The following is a 15,549-nucleotide window of genomic DNA, read 5'->3' as shown; positions in this document are numbered from 1 at the left end:
ATTAGGCCTCACTAATGTCTTACAACTTAAACATAACATCCACCCTCCTGTACTCAATAGATTGATTCATGAATGCCAGTGTGCCTAATGCTTTCTTTAAGTCCCTGTCTATTTGTGACAACACCTTCAAGGATAGAAGAGGGATATATATTCCCAGATCCCTCTTCTATGGCACTCATCAGTGCCCCACTACTCACTATGTAAGACATACCCTGGTTTGCCGTCTCAAAGTGCAACACCTCACACTTGTCTGCATGAAATTACATCTGCCATTTTTCCAGCCGCTCCAAATCCCACTGTTTTCTCACTTTCCACTCAGTGAGCCAAAACCTCAACTTTTCACTCTACCACCACAGAATGGCCACTTCATTTAAACCTAATTTCTTTTTATTGGGTCTTGCCATACATAATAATGCAAAATCCAATTTCTTTCAGGGATTGTGGCATGCAAAAATGTGCCAATTGCCCCCACTTGCTTCTTGTAAATTCTCCCTCCCTCTATGCCTTCTGGCACCAACAATCATTCCATGCTTCAAGTCACAGATCTAACTTCTTCCCCATATTGATGTTTGATCTGAGCAACAACTGGACCTCATGACCATGTCTGCGTGCTTTTTTGGATTGAGTTGCTGTTACATGATTGGATGATTAGATATTTGCATTAACAAGCAGATGTACTGGTGTACCTAATAAGGAGGTCAATGAGTGCATAGTGAAAATATAATAAATGAAATGTGAAATCATTTAATGACATAAAACTCTTTAGAATAGTTAAATAATTGAAACAAACATATTTCAAAGAAATGTAACTTAGCTTAAACTTTTCTTTTGCAACTGCTGTTGATGGTCTAATCTAATTAGGTTCACTATGCAGGTTCCTCAGTGTATGTCCAGGAGGTTTTTTTTCCGTGGACTTGCATTTCAGGAGGAACTGCTGATATCTTCCAGTAAGTTCCACCCCATGCATCCTGAGAGTGAACGGTGATGCCATGTGATATATGATGGCTGGTCAAAGGAACATGAATATTTGGATATATACGATCTTTTATGGGCATTTTGGTCAGCATGGATGAGTTGGAAAGAAGGGTCTGCTTCCATGGTTTAATAGTCTATGATTCTATGACTCAAATTCGAGTTTAATTGGCATTCAACCATACATAGGAATACAGTCCGACCAAACAGCATTACTCCAGGGCCAAGGTGCCCTGCACATATAGTTACGACAGAATCTGAATCAGGTTTAATATCACCGGCATATATCGTGAAATTTGTTAACTTAGCAGAGGCAGTACGATGCAATACATGATTATTTAGGGGAAAAATAAACAAGTAAATCAATTACAGTAAGTATATACGTATTAAATAGTTCAATTAAAAATAGTGCAAAAACAGAAATGATAAAAGTGAGGTAATATTCATGGGTTCAATGTCCATTTAGGAATTGGATGGCAAAGAGGAAGAAGCTGTTCCTGAATCACTCAATGTGTGCTTTCAGGCTTCGGTACCTCCTTCCTGATGGTAACAATGAGAAGAGAGCATGCTCTGGGTGGTGGGGAACTTTAATAATGGATGCTGCCTTTCTGAGACACTGTTCCTTGAAGATGTCCTGGGTACTATGGAGGCTAGTCCCCAAGATGGAGCTGACTAATTTTACAACTTTCTGTAACTTTTACTGATCCTGTGCAGTAACACCTCCCCCTCCCCACACCAGACAGCGATGCAGCCTGTCAGGATGCTCTCCACAGAAAAAAACATACAGTCACAAGTAGAGTATTGCCCACGTCCCTGAGCGTCATGGCTTGTAGATTGATTGTCCTGGAGCCACGTTTCTGAAAGAACAAGCACACAGCAGTCCTCCTCACACGCTCGCGCAGCTGCAGGCAATCCAGCTTGTTTTCGATAGAGCGAACACTGGACAGCACCATTGATGGGAGGGCCCAACCCACAACCCAACACGGACTTACAGTGCAGCCACAGTGCCTTTCCTCTCTCAAATTACCTCTGGTGTCTCCTCCCCCAGGTGGCTGCTACAGGCAACCCTATTGTGTGAGGGCCTGGTCCGTGCAACAACCGAGGTCACGCAGCTTCTCAGCTGTCAGTGTCACCAATCAACCAGTGAGCCGGACTTGCAGTATTCTACACTATCCATGTTCAACAGGGTCTTGCAATCACAAGAAAAATGCCCCAGGACAATCACTTGCACTATTTTCTGGACTGAGCAACACTTCCAACACCTTTCTCCTTGGGTGGCTATAGCAGGCGGCAGCGCGATATGCAACAAGCCTGGCCTCACCGCCATTGAGCAGACCACCAGCAGACAGACATGCAGCACTTGATGTTCTCAATATCCAGCAGTATCTTACGATCGCAAAAAATATCAACGTACAAAAAATTACACCCTTGTCCGGACCAGGAGAAACCACTGTGAACAAACGTGCCACTATCTTCTTGGAAGACTAGATTCAAGTCTATATTCTGCTTGCCCCAGAAGGCGACAGAAGAACAGGCTTAAACTTGAGCTTGCTATGGCAACCTTGCCAAAAGCCACCCAAATGTGATGTAAATAGAACACAGAAGGGCAGAAACAACAGCTCGTTTCAAGTTGAGTGGCAGAGCCATCATTCTCTTACACCTTGCCGTAATTTTTTCCAACTTCAGCATAAGCATATTTGCACATTCAGCATGCACTCAGTGGCCACTTTATTTGGTACACCTGCTTATTAATGCAAATATCTAATCAGCCAATCATGTGGTAGCAACTCAACGCATAAAAGCATGCAGACATGGTCAAGAGGTTCAGCTGATATTCAGACCAAACATCAGAATGGGGAAGAAATGTGAGCTAAGTGACTTTGACAGTTGAATGATATTTTGGTGCCAGGCAGGATGGTTTGAGTATTTCAGAAACTGCTGATCTCCTGGGATTTTCATGCACTACAGTCTCAAGGGTTTAGAAAATAGCATGAAAAGAAAAAGAAAACATCCAGTGAGGGGCCGTTCTGTGGGTGAAAATGTTTTGTTAATAAGAGGTCAGAGGAGAATGGCCAGAGTGGTTCAAGCTTATAGGAAGGTGACTGTAACAACAGTAGTTACGACAGTAGATGGACTACAGCAGCAGAAGACCATGAGCTCACACTTAGTGGGTACAGAAAGTACTAATAAAGTGGCCACTGAGTATATGTAATGTAGTCTCGCTGTGAAGCCATGACAAGTGGCAAACTTTCTAACATTTTTACCTTTGTGTCATTATAGGCGTGGACTTCAGTCATTAAATGCTTGCTGGCGGTTTGGACTGTGGCAGCAGCACACATCACCTTGGTTAGCAAGCACATGCAGAGACACTCTGTAAATTGTTGAGTCCGAAAAGGGGAGGACAATATGAAAATGGCAAAACCATTTGAAACTCTTCATCAGCCAAACCACGGAATTTCTCACAAGCAGCAATAAAAATGTTTTTATTACTTAATAGTGGGAGGGGAGTCCTTTGACGAAGGAGATATCAGTTACCGTTTGTTGAATTAAATTGATTTTATTTCCTACATCCTTCACATACGTGAGGAGTAAAAATCTTTACGTTGCATCTCTATCCAAATGTGCAATATGCAAATTATAGTAACTTGTAATAAGTAGTATGTACAGTAAGATATACAACAGAACAGTCAATATAGCTTAGAAGTACAACTGTGTCAGTGTGAATTAATCAGTTTGATGACCTGAAGGAAGAAGCTGTCCGGGAGTCTGTTGGTACAGGGTTTAATGCTGCGGTGCCATTTCCTGGATGGTAGCAGCTGGAACAGTTTGTGGTTGGGGTGATTCGAGTCCCCAATGATCCTTCTAGTCCTTTTTACGCACCTGTCACTGTAGATGTCCTGAATAGTGGGAAGTTCACATCCACAGATGCGCTGGGCTGTCCGCACCACTCTCTGCAAAGCCCTGTGATTGAGGGAAGTACAGTTCCCATACTAGGCAGTGATACAGCCAGTAAGGATGCTCTCAATTGTGCCCCTGTAGAAAGTCCTTAGGATTTGGGGACTCACGCTGAACTTTTTCAACCGTCTGAAATAAAATGGTGCTGTTGTGCTTTCTTCATCACACAGCTAGTAGGTACAGACCAAGTGAGATCCTCGGTAATGTGTAACTTGAGTAACTTGAAGCTTTACACCCTCTCAACCCCAGATCCATTGATGTCAACAGGGGTGAGATGACAATCACTATGCTGTGTGTAAGCAGCATATTATTTAGTAACGTGCCATAGACAGAAGAGATCATAATGACTTTGACTTTGACTCCCCATGACATTTACATCATAAGTAGATTGTAAATTAAACTATTGCTTGGTACCCCACAAATCTAGAGAACGTAACTACTGAAGATCGGTGGTATATGTATATACGTATGTGTGTGTATGTGTATATATACTGAATAAAATTCAGAATATATTCTGAATAAAAATTCCAAATTGATAATCTTTCCACAGCAAAGTAACAGTTTGCTGATTTTATACTAAAAGTCACCTTCCCCTTTAAGAATTTCTTCAGGTATGCTTTGTACTGCTTCACAGTGATCAAAGTAGCAGAAGTTTCAGGTAGTTACTCCACAACTTCAATCATTATTTGGGACTTGCACATCTATAACTTAAATATGACTACATTTATAAAAGGGTACTTCAAGCAACCCCAGAAAGTTGGTATTGGACAGACAAAGTAAGAAATAGCAGAAGTCAACCAATTGGCACCCTTGGCCTCCTCCACTATTCAATAATATCACAGCTGAACTTCTATATCCAACATTTTTTTTTGAAAAGCCTATTCTGTACTTGAAAACTTGGCAAAGTTGACTTCAAAATCTAATCTAGTCTTCTGTCATCACTGCTGACTTTGTTCATGGTCATTCCCTGGCTACTCTTAGAGTTGTGGTCTTAAATAATCCTGACTATTCTCAGATGAAAAAAATTGCAGTCACCATGGTAGCAGAGGACACAACTCCATATCAGAACTGGAAATACATTATGGCATTTGAAGGCAAAAAATGAGCACGTCTCCAATGCTGAGAAGTAAGCATGTTCAGCAATAACAGGAAGGTCACCATTATTTACAGAATGAAAAATGTTAGCACATATAGAATGTTAGCTCAATTATGAGATTTTTGTGATAATTTGCATATGGAAACCACTAAAATATGCAAATACAACATAATGCCCTGGGCACATATAAATCGTAACATGCTTCTTTAAATTATAAATGTGCAACAAATCTCAAAGTAGGGCAACAGCTATGTGATCTGGCTTTGAGCTGATTAATGATGGAACCGGCAAGTGTTCCCAAAGGAAGCATAAATCAGCTGCATGGTAATCCTGTAAAAGCAAAAAGAAAATCATCAAGTTGTTACTCATTTAAAGCTGCTCCAGCTATCAGTGACACATCAAATTATCTTGCACCTGTATTTGTGAAGGGAAAGAAAATAGCGTATTTTCAAACCGAAGGTTTGATCCTAACACAGACTCCATTTTCTGTTGATATGTGCCAGTCTTTCTTGACGGGCAGAATTGACTCCAATCCTTTTCCTTTTTTCTAGACTGTTTCCGAGATCCTTTCCAATATTCCAAACCAGCAAGCCATAAGGAAAAAATTGCATATCTGGACTGGGAAGCCAAAAACGTTGAGAGGTTTCCCCAAAGATACAGAGAACTTGGATCCCTTGGTATGTTAAATTTCTCAACTTCCATACCTGACCTTCCTTCCTCACCCCACCCCTTCAATAGAAATGTTCAGGGTGCTAATGACTTCTTTTTGCTTTAGCAATATACAGGCTCAACATCTCTGCTGTCATTAACACATCTAAACAATTCCATAAAATAAATTAAACTACAGAAGTCTAAGGCTCACTTTCAAATGAATCTTCTGTATGCACTGGATGATAACAGATTAGGCATATTTAACTGTTCGACAACATTTCTTCCCTCTGCTATTTTAACATAAAAGTAAATTGGTTGACCCCACAATTGAAATAGATAACAAAACAATTCAGGCAAATGCATTTAAATGTTCTTATATAATCATTCTACAGGTTAAAACCAAAAGGAGAAATCTTACAGATCTGCCAAAATCAGATTTATTTGACTGTAAGTATGAAGTAAAAATAGAAAATGCCAGAAATATTCAGAAGGGTAGACAATATTGATGGAAAGAAATTCTGTACCCTTCATCAAAACCAAGAAAAAGAGCAAAATCAATGAATTTTCAGTAATAGAGAAGGTGTGGTGGGGAGGGAAAGAATATCTCAAATGGGTTGGGGGGAGGATTTAGAGTAGCTGTGAAGAACATTATGTTTCCTTGTTTGTGTGTTGTGTGGTTAATAGTAAGATTGAGAGACATTTCCAACAAGCCAAACAATAATAATAATAATAAAGAAAAAAACAGAGTAAATTATGACAGGCAGAAGTGGCCAGTTCTGATTCAGGTAAAACGAAAGAATGAGTTAAATTGGAAAATTGATTGTCGATTCAGGAAGGCTGGAACACATGCCGACAGAAGATGAAATGCTTTCTTCTGGCTTTCATTAGGCCTTGTCATAACATTGCATGAGGTCACAGATTAAAAAGGTCAGAGTGGATCTGGAATGGAAAACTGAAATGATGTGACCAGAAACTCAGGGTCACTCCTGTACACCGCACTCAGGTGTCCCGCAAAATGATCACCCCATCTACGTTGCCTTTCTGCAACGTAGAGAAGGCCGCATTGTGAACAATGACTGGAGTGCACTAGATTGGAAGAAGTACAAATGAATTTTTCACCTGGATAGTTTTGGTCCCTGGATGGTAGGACGGGAAGCGATTAAAGGACAGTGCTATGCGACTGGTAGATGGGAATGGAGTCATGAAGTGAGCAATCTTGTTGAAATGATAAGAACGTAGAGCATATGAAATAGAAACAGGAATAGGCCATCTAGCCATCAAGCTTGACCTGCCACTCAATAAGATTATGGCTGATATGGCCTGGAAACAGGTCCGTCTACCTGTCTTTTCCCTATAACACTTAATTCACCTGCTGTGCAAAAACTATTTAACTATGTCTTAAGTATATTTAATGAGGTAGCCTCTGTTGCTTCCCTGAGTGGAGAATTCTACAGATGCATTACTCACTGGAAAAAGTAGTTTCTCTCCATCTCTATCCTAAATCTATTCCCCTGAATTTGAGATCATGTCCCCTCATTTTATCCTCACTCCCCAGTGGAAACAGCTTTCCTGCCTTCATCTTATTTATCCCTTTCATGATTATATATGTTTCTGTAAGATTCCCTCTTATTCTTCTGAACTCCAGCATGTATAGTCCCAGGGGACTCGATCTCTGCTCGTATGCTAACACCTCTCATTTCAGCGTCAACCTGTGTTGTGTATTTAAGATTTCAGTAATGTTGTAAATATATTGATTGATTAAGTGTGTTTTTGTTGTTACATAATGCATGCGGGTTATCTGTAAAAGCACATAAATGGCATACGTCATCACAACAACACATGATTGTGTGCACTTTACTTAAAACAGAAATTGAACTAAGTCTCGCATCTCTTGACTCCCTTGTTTTTCTTCCAATTCATTTTATGTTTTGAGTTGCAAAACATAACCACCTGAACCACCTCCAAAACCAGTATATCTTTCCTCAAGTAAGGAGACTAGAACAGCATGCTGTACTCCAGATGCAGCCTTACCAGTACCCTCTAATGTTTCAGTACAATCCCCTACTCTTAAATTCAATCCTTCTCATTATGAAGGCCATTTGCTTTCTCGATAACCTGTTGCACCTGCAAACCAGCCTTTTACGATTCAAGTACAAACACACACAAGCCCCTCTGCACAACAGCATGTTACAATCTTTCACCATTTAACTAATAATCTGATCTTATATTTTTTTCCTTCCAAGGTGCTTGACCCCACATTTACCAAATTAGTACTCCACCTGCCAGACCTTTGCCCACTCACAACCTATCTACAGATCCCTGTGGAGGCTCCGCATCCACTACATAATTTGCTTTTCCCTTCCATTTAGTGCCATCATCTATCTTAGATAAACTATGCTTGATTCCTTCTTCCAAATTGTTAATGTATATCGTGAACAGTTCTGGACCCAGCCCTGAAAGGAAAAGGAGGGCAATATATATCTGGGGTGGAATTTTGCTCAAGCTGGCAGACATTGTGGATGACTTATTGGGTGTAAGTACATTCTTTCTCTCTCTGCAAAATTTTGCAGTGAGTTTTTACTATTATTGAACCTTACCTTCGGGCGCCTAACTGTAATATGCACATCTTCAGATGTGTTGTATGGATAGATCTTCACAACTGCATAAAATAAAGTGACAGAATGACGTAATAAAGTGGGTATGTTTTCATGTGAAAACTTTATTCCGTTTTTACTACCTGCAGAGAACTGAACAGCATGCACATGTCGGGAAAGGGCTCTCAGTTCCTATTGGTAAGGTAGTTGAGTGAGAAAAATCTGTTATTTTGATGGACTGTTTACATGTCCAAAGAATACTACCACCAACTGGGATCTCCATATTTTAACAATCCCACTTTTCACCCTTACAAAGAAGTAATTTGCAAATTCTTAAAAACAAACAGTATGCGTTTAATATGTTATGTAATCTGTTTGAGAACATCCCTGGTAATTGTTAAATATGAATTTGTAGTTTTACTTTGTAAAATTGCCTGTAACTAGCTTCCATCATTCAAATACAGTAGTATTCTTGTTTCAAATTTGGGAGAAATTAAGATTGAGCCTCAATGTCAAATGTAGATAATTCAACATGTAAAGGGGTCCTGTATTCTGGGTCTACAGAATGAGTGATATGATGGTGTATTTTTGAGCATTAACTTCAATGTTTTTGTGTTATTCGTAGAAGCACAGTCATTTGTCATAGTGCACGGAGTTACCATGGAATTATATTAGCACACAAAAAAAAGCTGGAGGAATTTAGCAGGTCGGACAGTATCTATGGAAGGAATAAACAGTCATTGTTTTGGGCGGAGATCCTCCATCAGGATTCAGTCCTCTCCAGAGATCCTGTCTGACTTGTTGTTCCTTCAGTATTGTGTGTATGTTGCCCTACATTTCCAGCATCTGCAGAATCTCTTGTGTTTACAGAATTATATAATCTGTCATGCAACACTGAGAGGGAGACCTACGATTGAAAATAATATTTTTTCTGTTTTATAAGTGATATGAGGCACTCAGAGGGACTTGTGTTTATACCACTATGTTCAAAATACCTGTGCTAATTTATACTGAGGCATATGTCACTTATCCTGGGTGTTGCACTGAACTTTCAAGAATCCCTGAGGAATCAGGAGATGACTAAAACCTGTCTGCACATGTTTGGGTAATGTGCATTGCCGCATTGCCATGGGATTTTTAGTTGTGGTTTTGATGGTAGTTCTGAATGAACCGGGGCTACAGTCAGCAGAGGTGCATGGACCCTGTCAGAGGAAATAAGGAAGCCTCATAACCTTTCATTTCACTGCTCAGGGGAACAGAAGCTGGACTTCATTTTCAGATCTCCAAGAAGCAACATGACAACATTTAAAAGGCACTTAGACAGGTACATGGATAGCCCATAAGACATAGAGGCAGAAGTGGGCCATTCAGTCCATTAAGTCTGCTCTGCTATTCAATCATGGGCAGAGTTTCTTTTACCACTACGCCTCTTCTGCATTTACCAATCAAAGGTTTAGGAAAGGTTCAGAGAGAACTGGGCCAAATGCAGGAAAGTTGGATGAATTCAGTTAGGCAACTTGGCTGGCATGGATGAATTGGTCCAAACGTCCTGTTTCTGTGCTGTATACAGTGCCTATGAAAGGGATTCACCCCACTCCCCCTTGGAAGTTTTCATGCTTTATTGTTTTACAACATTGAATCACAATGGATTTAATGTGGCTTTTTTTACACTGATCAACAGTAAAAGACTATTTCTTGTCAAAGTGAAAACTGATCTCTACAAAGTGACCTACATTAATCACAAATATAAAACACAAAATGATTGATCGCGTAAGTATTCACCCCCTTCAAGTCAGTATTTAGCAAATGCACCTTGCTCAGCAATTACAGCCTCGAGTCTGTGTGGATAGGTCTCTATCAGCTTTGCACCTCTGGACACTGCAATTTTTCTTCATTCATCTTTACAAAAGTCCTCAAGCAGGGTCAGATTGCATGGGGATCAGGCAATAGCCCTTTGAGTCCAGCCACAAATTCTCAATTGGATTGAAGTCTGGACTCTGTCTTAACCATTCCACGACATGAACTTTGTTTTTAAACCATTCTTGTGTAGATTTGACTTTATGCTGGGGTCATTGTCGTGCTGGAAAATAAATCTTTTCACGAGTCGCAGTTCTCTTGTAGACTGCATCAAGTTTTCATCCAGGATTTCCCTGTATTTTGCCGCATTCATTTTACCCTCTACCTTCACAAGCCTTCCAGGGCCTGCTGCAGTGAATCATCCCCAGAGCATGATGCATCACCATGCTTCACAGTTGGGATGGTCTGTTTTTGATGATGTGCAGTGTTTGGCTTATGCCAAACATAGTATTTAGTCTGATGGCCAAAAAACCCAATTTTGGTTTCATCAGACCATAGAACCTTCTTCCAGCTGACTTCAGAATCTCCCACCTTCTGGCAAACTGTAGCTGAGATTTCATGTGAGATTTTTTCCAACGGTGGCTTTCCCTTTGCCACCCTCCCATAAAGCTGTGACTGGTGAAGCACCTGGGCAACAGTTGTACGCACAGCCCCTCCCATCTCAGTCACTGAAGCTTGTAACTCCTCTAGAGTTGTCATAGGTCTTTTGGAAACCTCCCTCACTAGTCCCCTTCTTGCACGGTCCCTCAGTTTCTGAGGTCAGCCTGCTCAAGGCAGATATACAGCTGTGCCATATTCTTTCTTTTCTTGATGATTGATTTAACTGTACTCCAGGGGATATTCAGTGACTTGGAAACTTTCTTGTATTCATTTCCTGACCTGTGCTTTTCAATAACCTTTTCATGGAGTTGCTTGGAGTGTTCTTTTGTCTTTGTGGTGTGGTTCTTGCCAGGATACTGACTCACCAGCAGTTGGACCTTCCAGATGCAGGTGTATTTTTACTGCAGTCAATTCAAACACCTTCACTGCACACAGTGATCCCCATTTAACTAATTATGTGACTTCTAAACCCAGTTGGCTGCACCAGTGATGATTTGGTGTGTTATATTAAAGGAAGGTGAATACTTATGCAATCAATTATTTTATGTTTTATGTTTGTAATTAATTTAGATTACTTTGTAGAGATCTGTTTTCACCTGACACCCCCCCCAAAGAGTCTTTTTCTGTTGATCAGTCAAGAACCCAAATTAAACCATTGTAAATCAATGTTGTAAAACAATAACACATGAAAACTTCCAAGGGTGGGGGGGGGGGGTGAATGCTTTTTATTGGCACTGTAATTCTGTGACTCTGTATCAACTAGCTAGTAATTTGTAAGTCAATGGATTCTGATTAGTAATCTTCTATAGGTAGAGCTTAATCATGTTCCCATGCCCAGGCTATTTTGCCATTGGAAATTGAAGTTAATATCACCATGAATTTCCTCATCTCCATTGATGCCAAGCAGTAATTTCACAGTATATCCCTGTTGGCCTCTCAGTGCAGTGTGCCTTTCGCTCAAAGAAACTGGCATATGGACTTGTGAGGATTGCACATCCCAAACATTTGGAGAATGCATCCTGCATTCATAATGCTTTGGACTTCCCTTGAGAACCTAAAGCTCGACATGGATCTCAAGGAATCTCACTCCATCAACGTCCATATCATTAGGAGAAGAAATTTGTCTGGTCTTCAAGGCATGAACACGAAAACAGATTATTATCTGAATGGCAAGAACAGGAAAACAGATTATTATCTGAATGGTGGCCGATTAGGAAAAAGGGAGGTGCAACAAGACCTGGATGTCATTGTACACCAGTCATTGAACGTGACCATGAAGGTACAGCAGGCAGTGAAAAAGGCGAATGGTATGCTGGCATTCAAAGCAAGAGGATTCGAGTACAGGAGCAGGGAGGTACTACTGCAGTTGTACAAGGCCTTGATGAGACCACACCTGGAGTATTGTGTGCAGTTTTGGTCCCCTAATCTGAGGAAAGACATTCTTGCCATAGAGGGAGTACAAAGAAGGCTCACCAGATGGATTCCTGAGATGGCAGGGCTTTCACATGATGAAAGATTGGATCGACTAGGGTTATACTCTCTGGAATTTAGAAGATTGAGGGGGGATCTGACTGAAATGTATAAAATTCTAAAGGGATTGGACAGGCTAGGTGCAGGAAGATTGTTCCCGATGTTGGGGAAGTCCAGAACGAGGGGTCACAGTTTGAGGATAAAAGGGAAGCCTTTTAGGACCGAGATGAGGAAAAACTTCTTCACACAGAGAGTGGTGAATCTGTGGAATTCTCTGCCACAGGAAACAGTTGAGGCCAGGTCATTGGCTATATTTAAGAGGGCGTTAGATATGGCCCTTCTGGCTAAAGGGATCAGGGCGTATGGAGAGAAAGCAGGTACAGGGTTCTGAGTTGGATGATCAGCCATGATCGTACTGAATGGCAGTGCAGGCTCGAAGGGCCGAATGGCCTACTCCTGCACGTATTTTCTATGTCTCTATGAATTGCTTGCCTCCTTTATGTTGTGTATTCCGTGTTGACTGCCATATTTCAGTCACCACTTTGCACAAAGGCCCACATCTCGTGGTCTAGGGCTCACCTAGTTCCCAACACTTGTCTTCGTGAGATACCAGGCCTTCATGAATACCATTTGCAAACCTCCAAATGAAAATATACAGTCAGCACTGCACCACAGGTGTCCTATAATTCTTTCCAGAAAAACTCAGAAAGCAATAATATCAGCTGTGGCATCCTTCATGACCTAGCCCACAGAAAGGCAAGCTTTGCCTAGAGGTCTTCAGTATGAGGTGGAGTTGGTGGCGTGCAAGGTGGAGGTGGAACCATTACAGAGGAGAATATCAACAGATGATTTCTGGATTTGATGTCCAGCCATAACACAATGTCCAAAGATTCTCCAGGACCCCACTTGACAAGGTTTTCATACAGTCAGGCAATAACTAGGACAACAACAGCTCCTTTATTTCATTTATCAATGGCCCTATTTCCTGTGTAACACAGACTACCTGTTTTGATTTCAGTGGACCTCATGTTTACCATGTGGGCACGTGGCCAAGTGGTTAAGGCATTGGACTAGTGACCTGAAGGTCGTGAGTTCAAGCCCCAGCTGAGGCAATGTGTGTTGTGTCCTTGAGCAAGGCACTTAATCACACATTACTCTGGGATGACACTGGTGCCAAGCTGTATGGGTCCTAATGCCCTTCCCTTGGACAATATTGGTGGCGTGGAGAGGGGAGACTTGCAGCATGGGCAGCTGCTGGTCTTCGATACAACCTTGCCCATGCCTGCGCCCTGGAGAGACTAAAGGACACGGCAAAAGCTGACTAGAATGGGCACAAGGAGGCTGAAGGGAGCTGGACTTTGCACAACCATACTCATCATTCTACAGATACACAGTAGAGAGCATCCTGACATGCTGCATCACTGGTTGGTATGGTAACTGTCCTGCAGTAGACAGGAAGGCTCTACAATGGGTAGTCGAAAATGCCCAAAAGATCATTGGCTTCAACCTACCCACCATCAAGGACATATATACAGAAAGGTGCCAGAAAAGGGCCATAAACATCACAAAGGATCTCACCCATCCTACTCATGGACTGCTAGTCCCACTCCCATCAGGGAGAAGGCTACACTGCATCCATGCCAGTACAACCAGACTCAAAGGCAATTACTTTCACCATGCAGTAAGGCTGATCAACACCTCCACCCACTAACTCCACCTCGACTTTATTATTTCCTGTCAGTTATCTACGCCGGCTGATGGCATAGCGGCATCAGTGCTGGACTGCGAGGCGGAGGTTCCAAAGTTCAAATCCAGCCAGCTCCCCCTGGCATGCTTTCCATCCGTGCGGGGTTAAGAGCTGGCGATCTCTTTGGAAAAGAAACTCACCCGGCAGAAGGCAATGGCAAACCACTGCTGTAACTTGCCTCGTACGCAAATTCCAACTATGTCAGAATGGCGTGGGAGGAGGTCGTCCACTACCCGGAAAAGGTCCGGATGTGACCTACATTAGATTATATTTATCTAACGTACAACCAAGCCTCACTTTATTGGCACACAATCATTCTATACACAGGGTTTCTCAACTGGGGTTCTGTAAGAGTTCAGTAGGGGTTCTGTGAGAGAGCGTGATTAAAAAAAAAACAACATTTTTTGAACTTCAAGGAACATGCAATGCTAGCACTCGCAGTGGTGGGCAGTGACTGAGTGACCGAATAGCCCCATAAGCAATCTCGTTAGAGATCTCTCAGCCCAGTGTGGCAGTGCGCAGTAGGACCGCGTTTAATTGGTTGAGTCCATTCTCAGTTTTTGACACAAGATAGGGGAGGCCATCGATAATTGGCTAACACTGTACTGCAGGGAGGGGAGGACGGTAGGTTGATGAGGAGTGTGAAGTGCATTTTCCAAGCATTGAATGGACTCGCCCAACTTGGGCCGTGACATCAAACTCTGTTTCCTGAATTACTTCCCCAACTTCCCCCTTATGCATCACCAACTGACTTATGGAAGTGAACAAATTCTACCCGTGTAGTAGAAAATTGGAGGAAAATTTTCATTCTGAGGAAGAAATTTTTACGCACCACGACTCAGCTGATAGCCAGCCACTTTGCTGCTGTTATAAACATTACAAAAGGTGAATTATATTGTGAAGTTTTCATATGTTTTGCCATTCTTTTTTATATTTTATTAACCACTGTGTTAGGACAAGATCCTGTATGAGAAATTGAAACGGTTTCACTCTCAAATGGTACGATAAATCGACATATTGATGACATGTCACATGCTGAAGAAGTTTTGTGTGATAAACTGAAAAACAACAATTTCTCTATCCAGGTTGATGAGTTGATAAATTTCACAAATAAATGTCATGTTGTAGCATTTGTAAGATTTGGAAATTTTGGTGAAATTCAAGAAACCTTTTTCTGTTGCAAAGGGCTGCACAAAACAAGCTAACGCCAAGATATATTTAATGTATTGTCTTCCTATCTGGAAGCAAAAAGTCTGTCTTGGAGGAACTGATTTGGCATCTGTGCTGATGGTGCCCTATCAATGGTTGGCTTCATGAGAGGTTTCGTTTCTCTTGTAAAAAAGGAAAATCCTTTCATTGTCACAACACATTGTTTTCTTCACAGAGAGGTGCTGATGTCAAAAAGACTTGGAGATTAAATTTTAAAAAGTTCTGGATGATGCTGCAGAAATGGTTAACTTCATTAAACAAAGACCAGTTAACTCAAAAACGTTTTTAAAAATTGCGAAAACCTGGACACAGCACACTAGTCTCCTGCTACGTACAGAAATCTGGTGCCTTAGCAGAGGAAGAACTCTCAAAAGGGTGTTTGAGCTGAAAAGTAAATT

The 15,549-nt window shown here is 41.4% G+C and overlaps 1 protein-coding gene across 1 annotated transcript in view; it reads left to right on the top strand.

The window, feature by feature from the left end:
• Positions 1-15,549, top strand: part of LOC140187141 (protein shisa-6-like) — a 559,403-nt gene that overhangs the window by 460,224 nt on the left and 83,630 nt on the right. Inside the window, exon 5 of the mRNA XM_072242125.1 lies at positions 5,575-5,700. Within this exon, the coding sequence (XP_072098226.1) occupies positions 5,575-5,700 (126 nt within the window). The remainder of the gene's footprint in view (positions 1-5,574; positions 5,701-15,549) is intronic.

Source organism: Mobula birostris, chromosome 24 (genome assembly GCF_030028105.1).
Source record: "Mobula birostris isolate sMobBir1 chromosome 24, sMobBir1.hap1, whole genome shotgun sequence".
NCBI classification, from domain to species: Eukaryota; Metazoa; Chordata; class Chondrichthyes; order Myliobatiformes; family Myliobatidae; genus Mobula; species Mobula birostris.
Note: the sequence above shows the minus strand (reverse complement) of the source record. Positions and strands in the feature narration are given on the sequence as shown.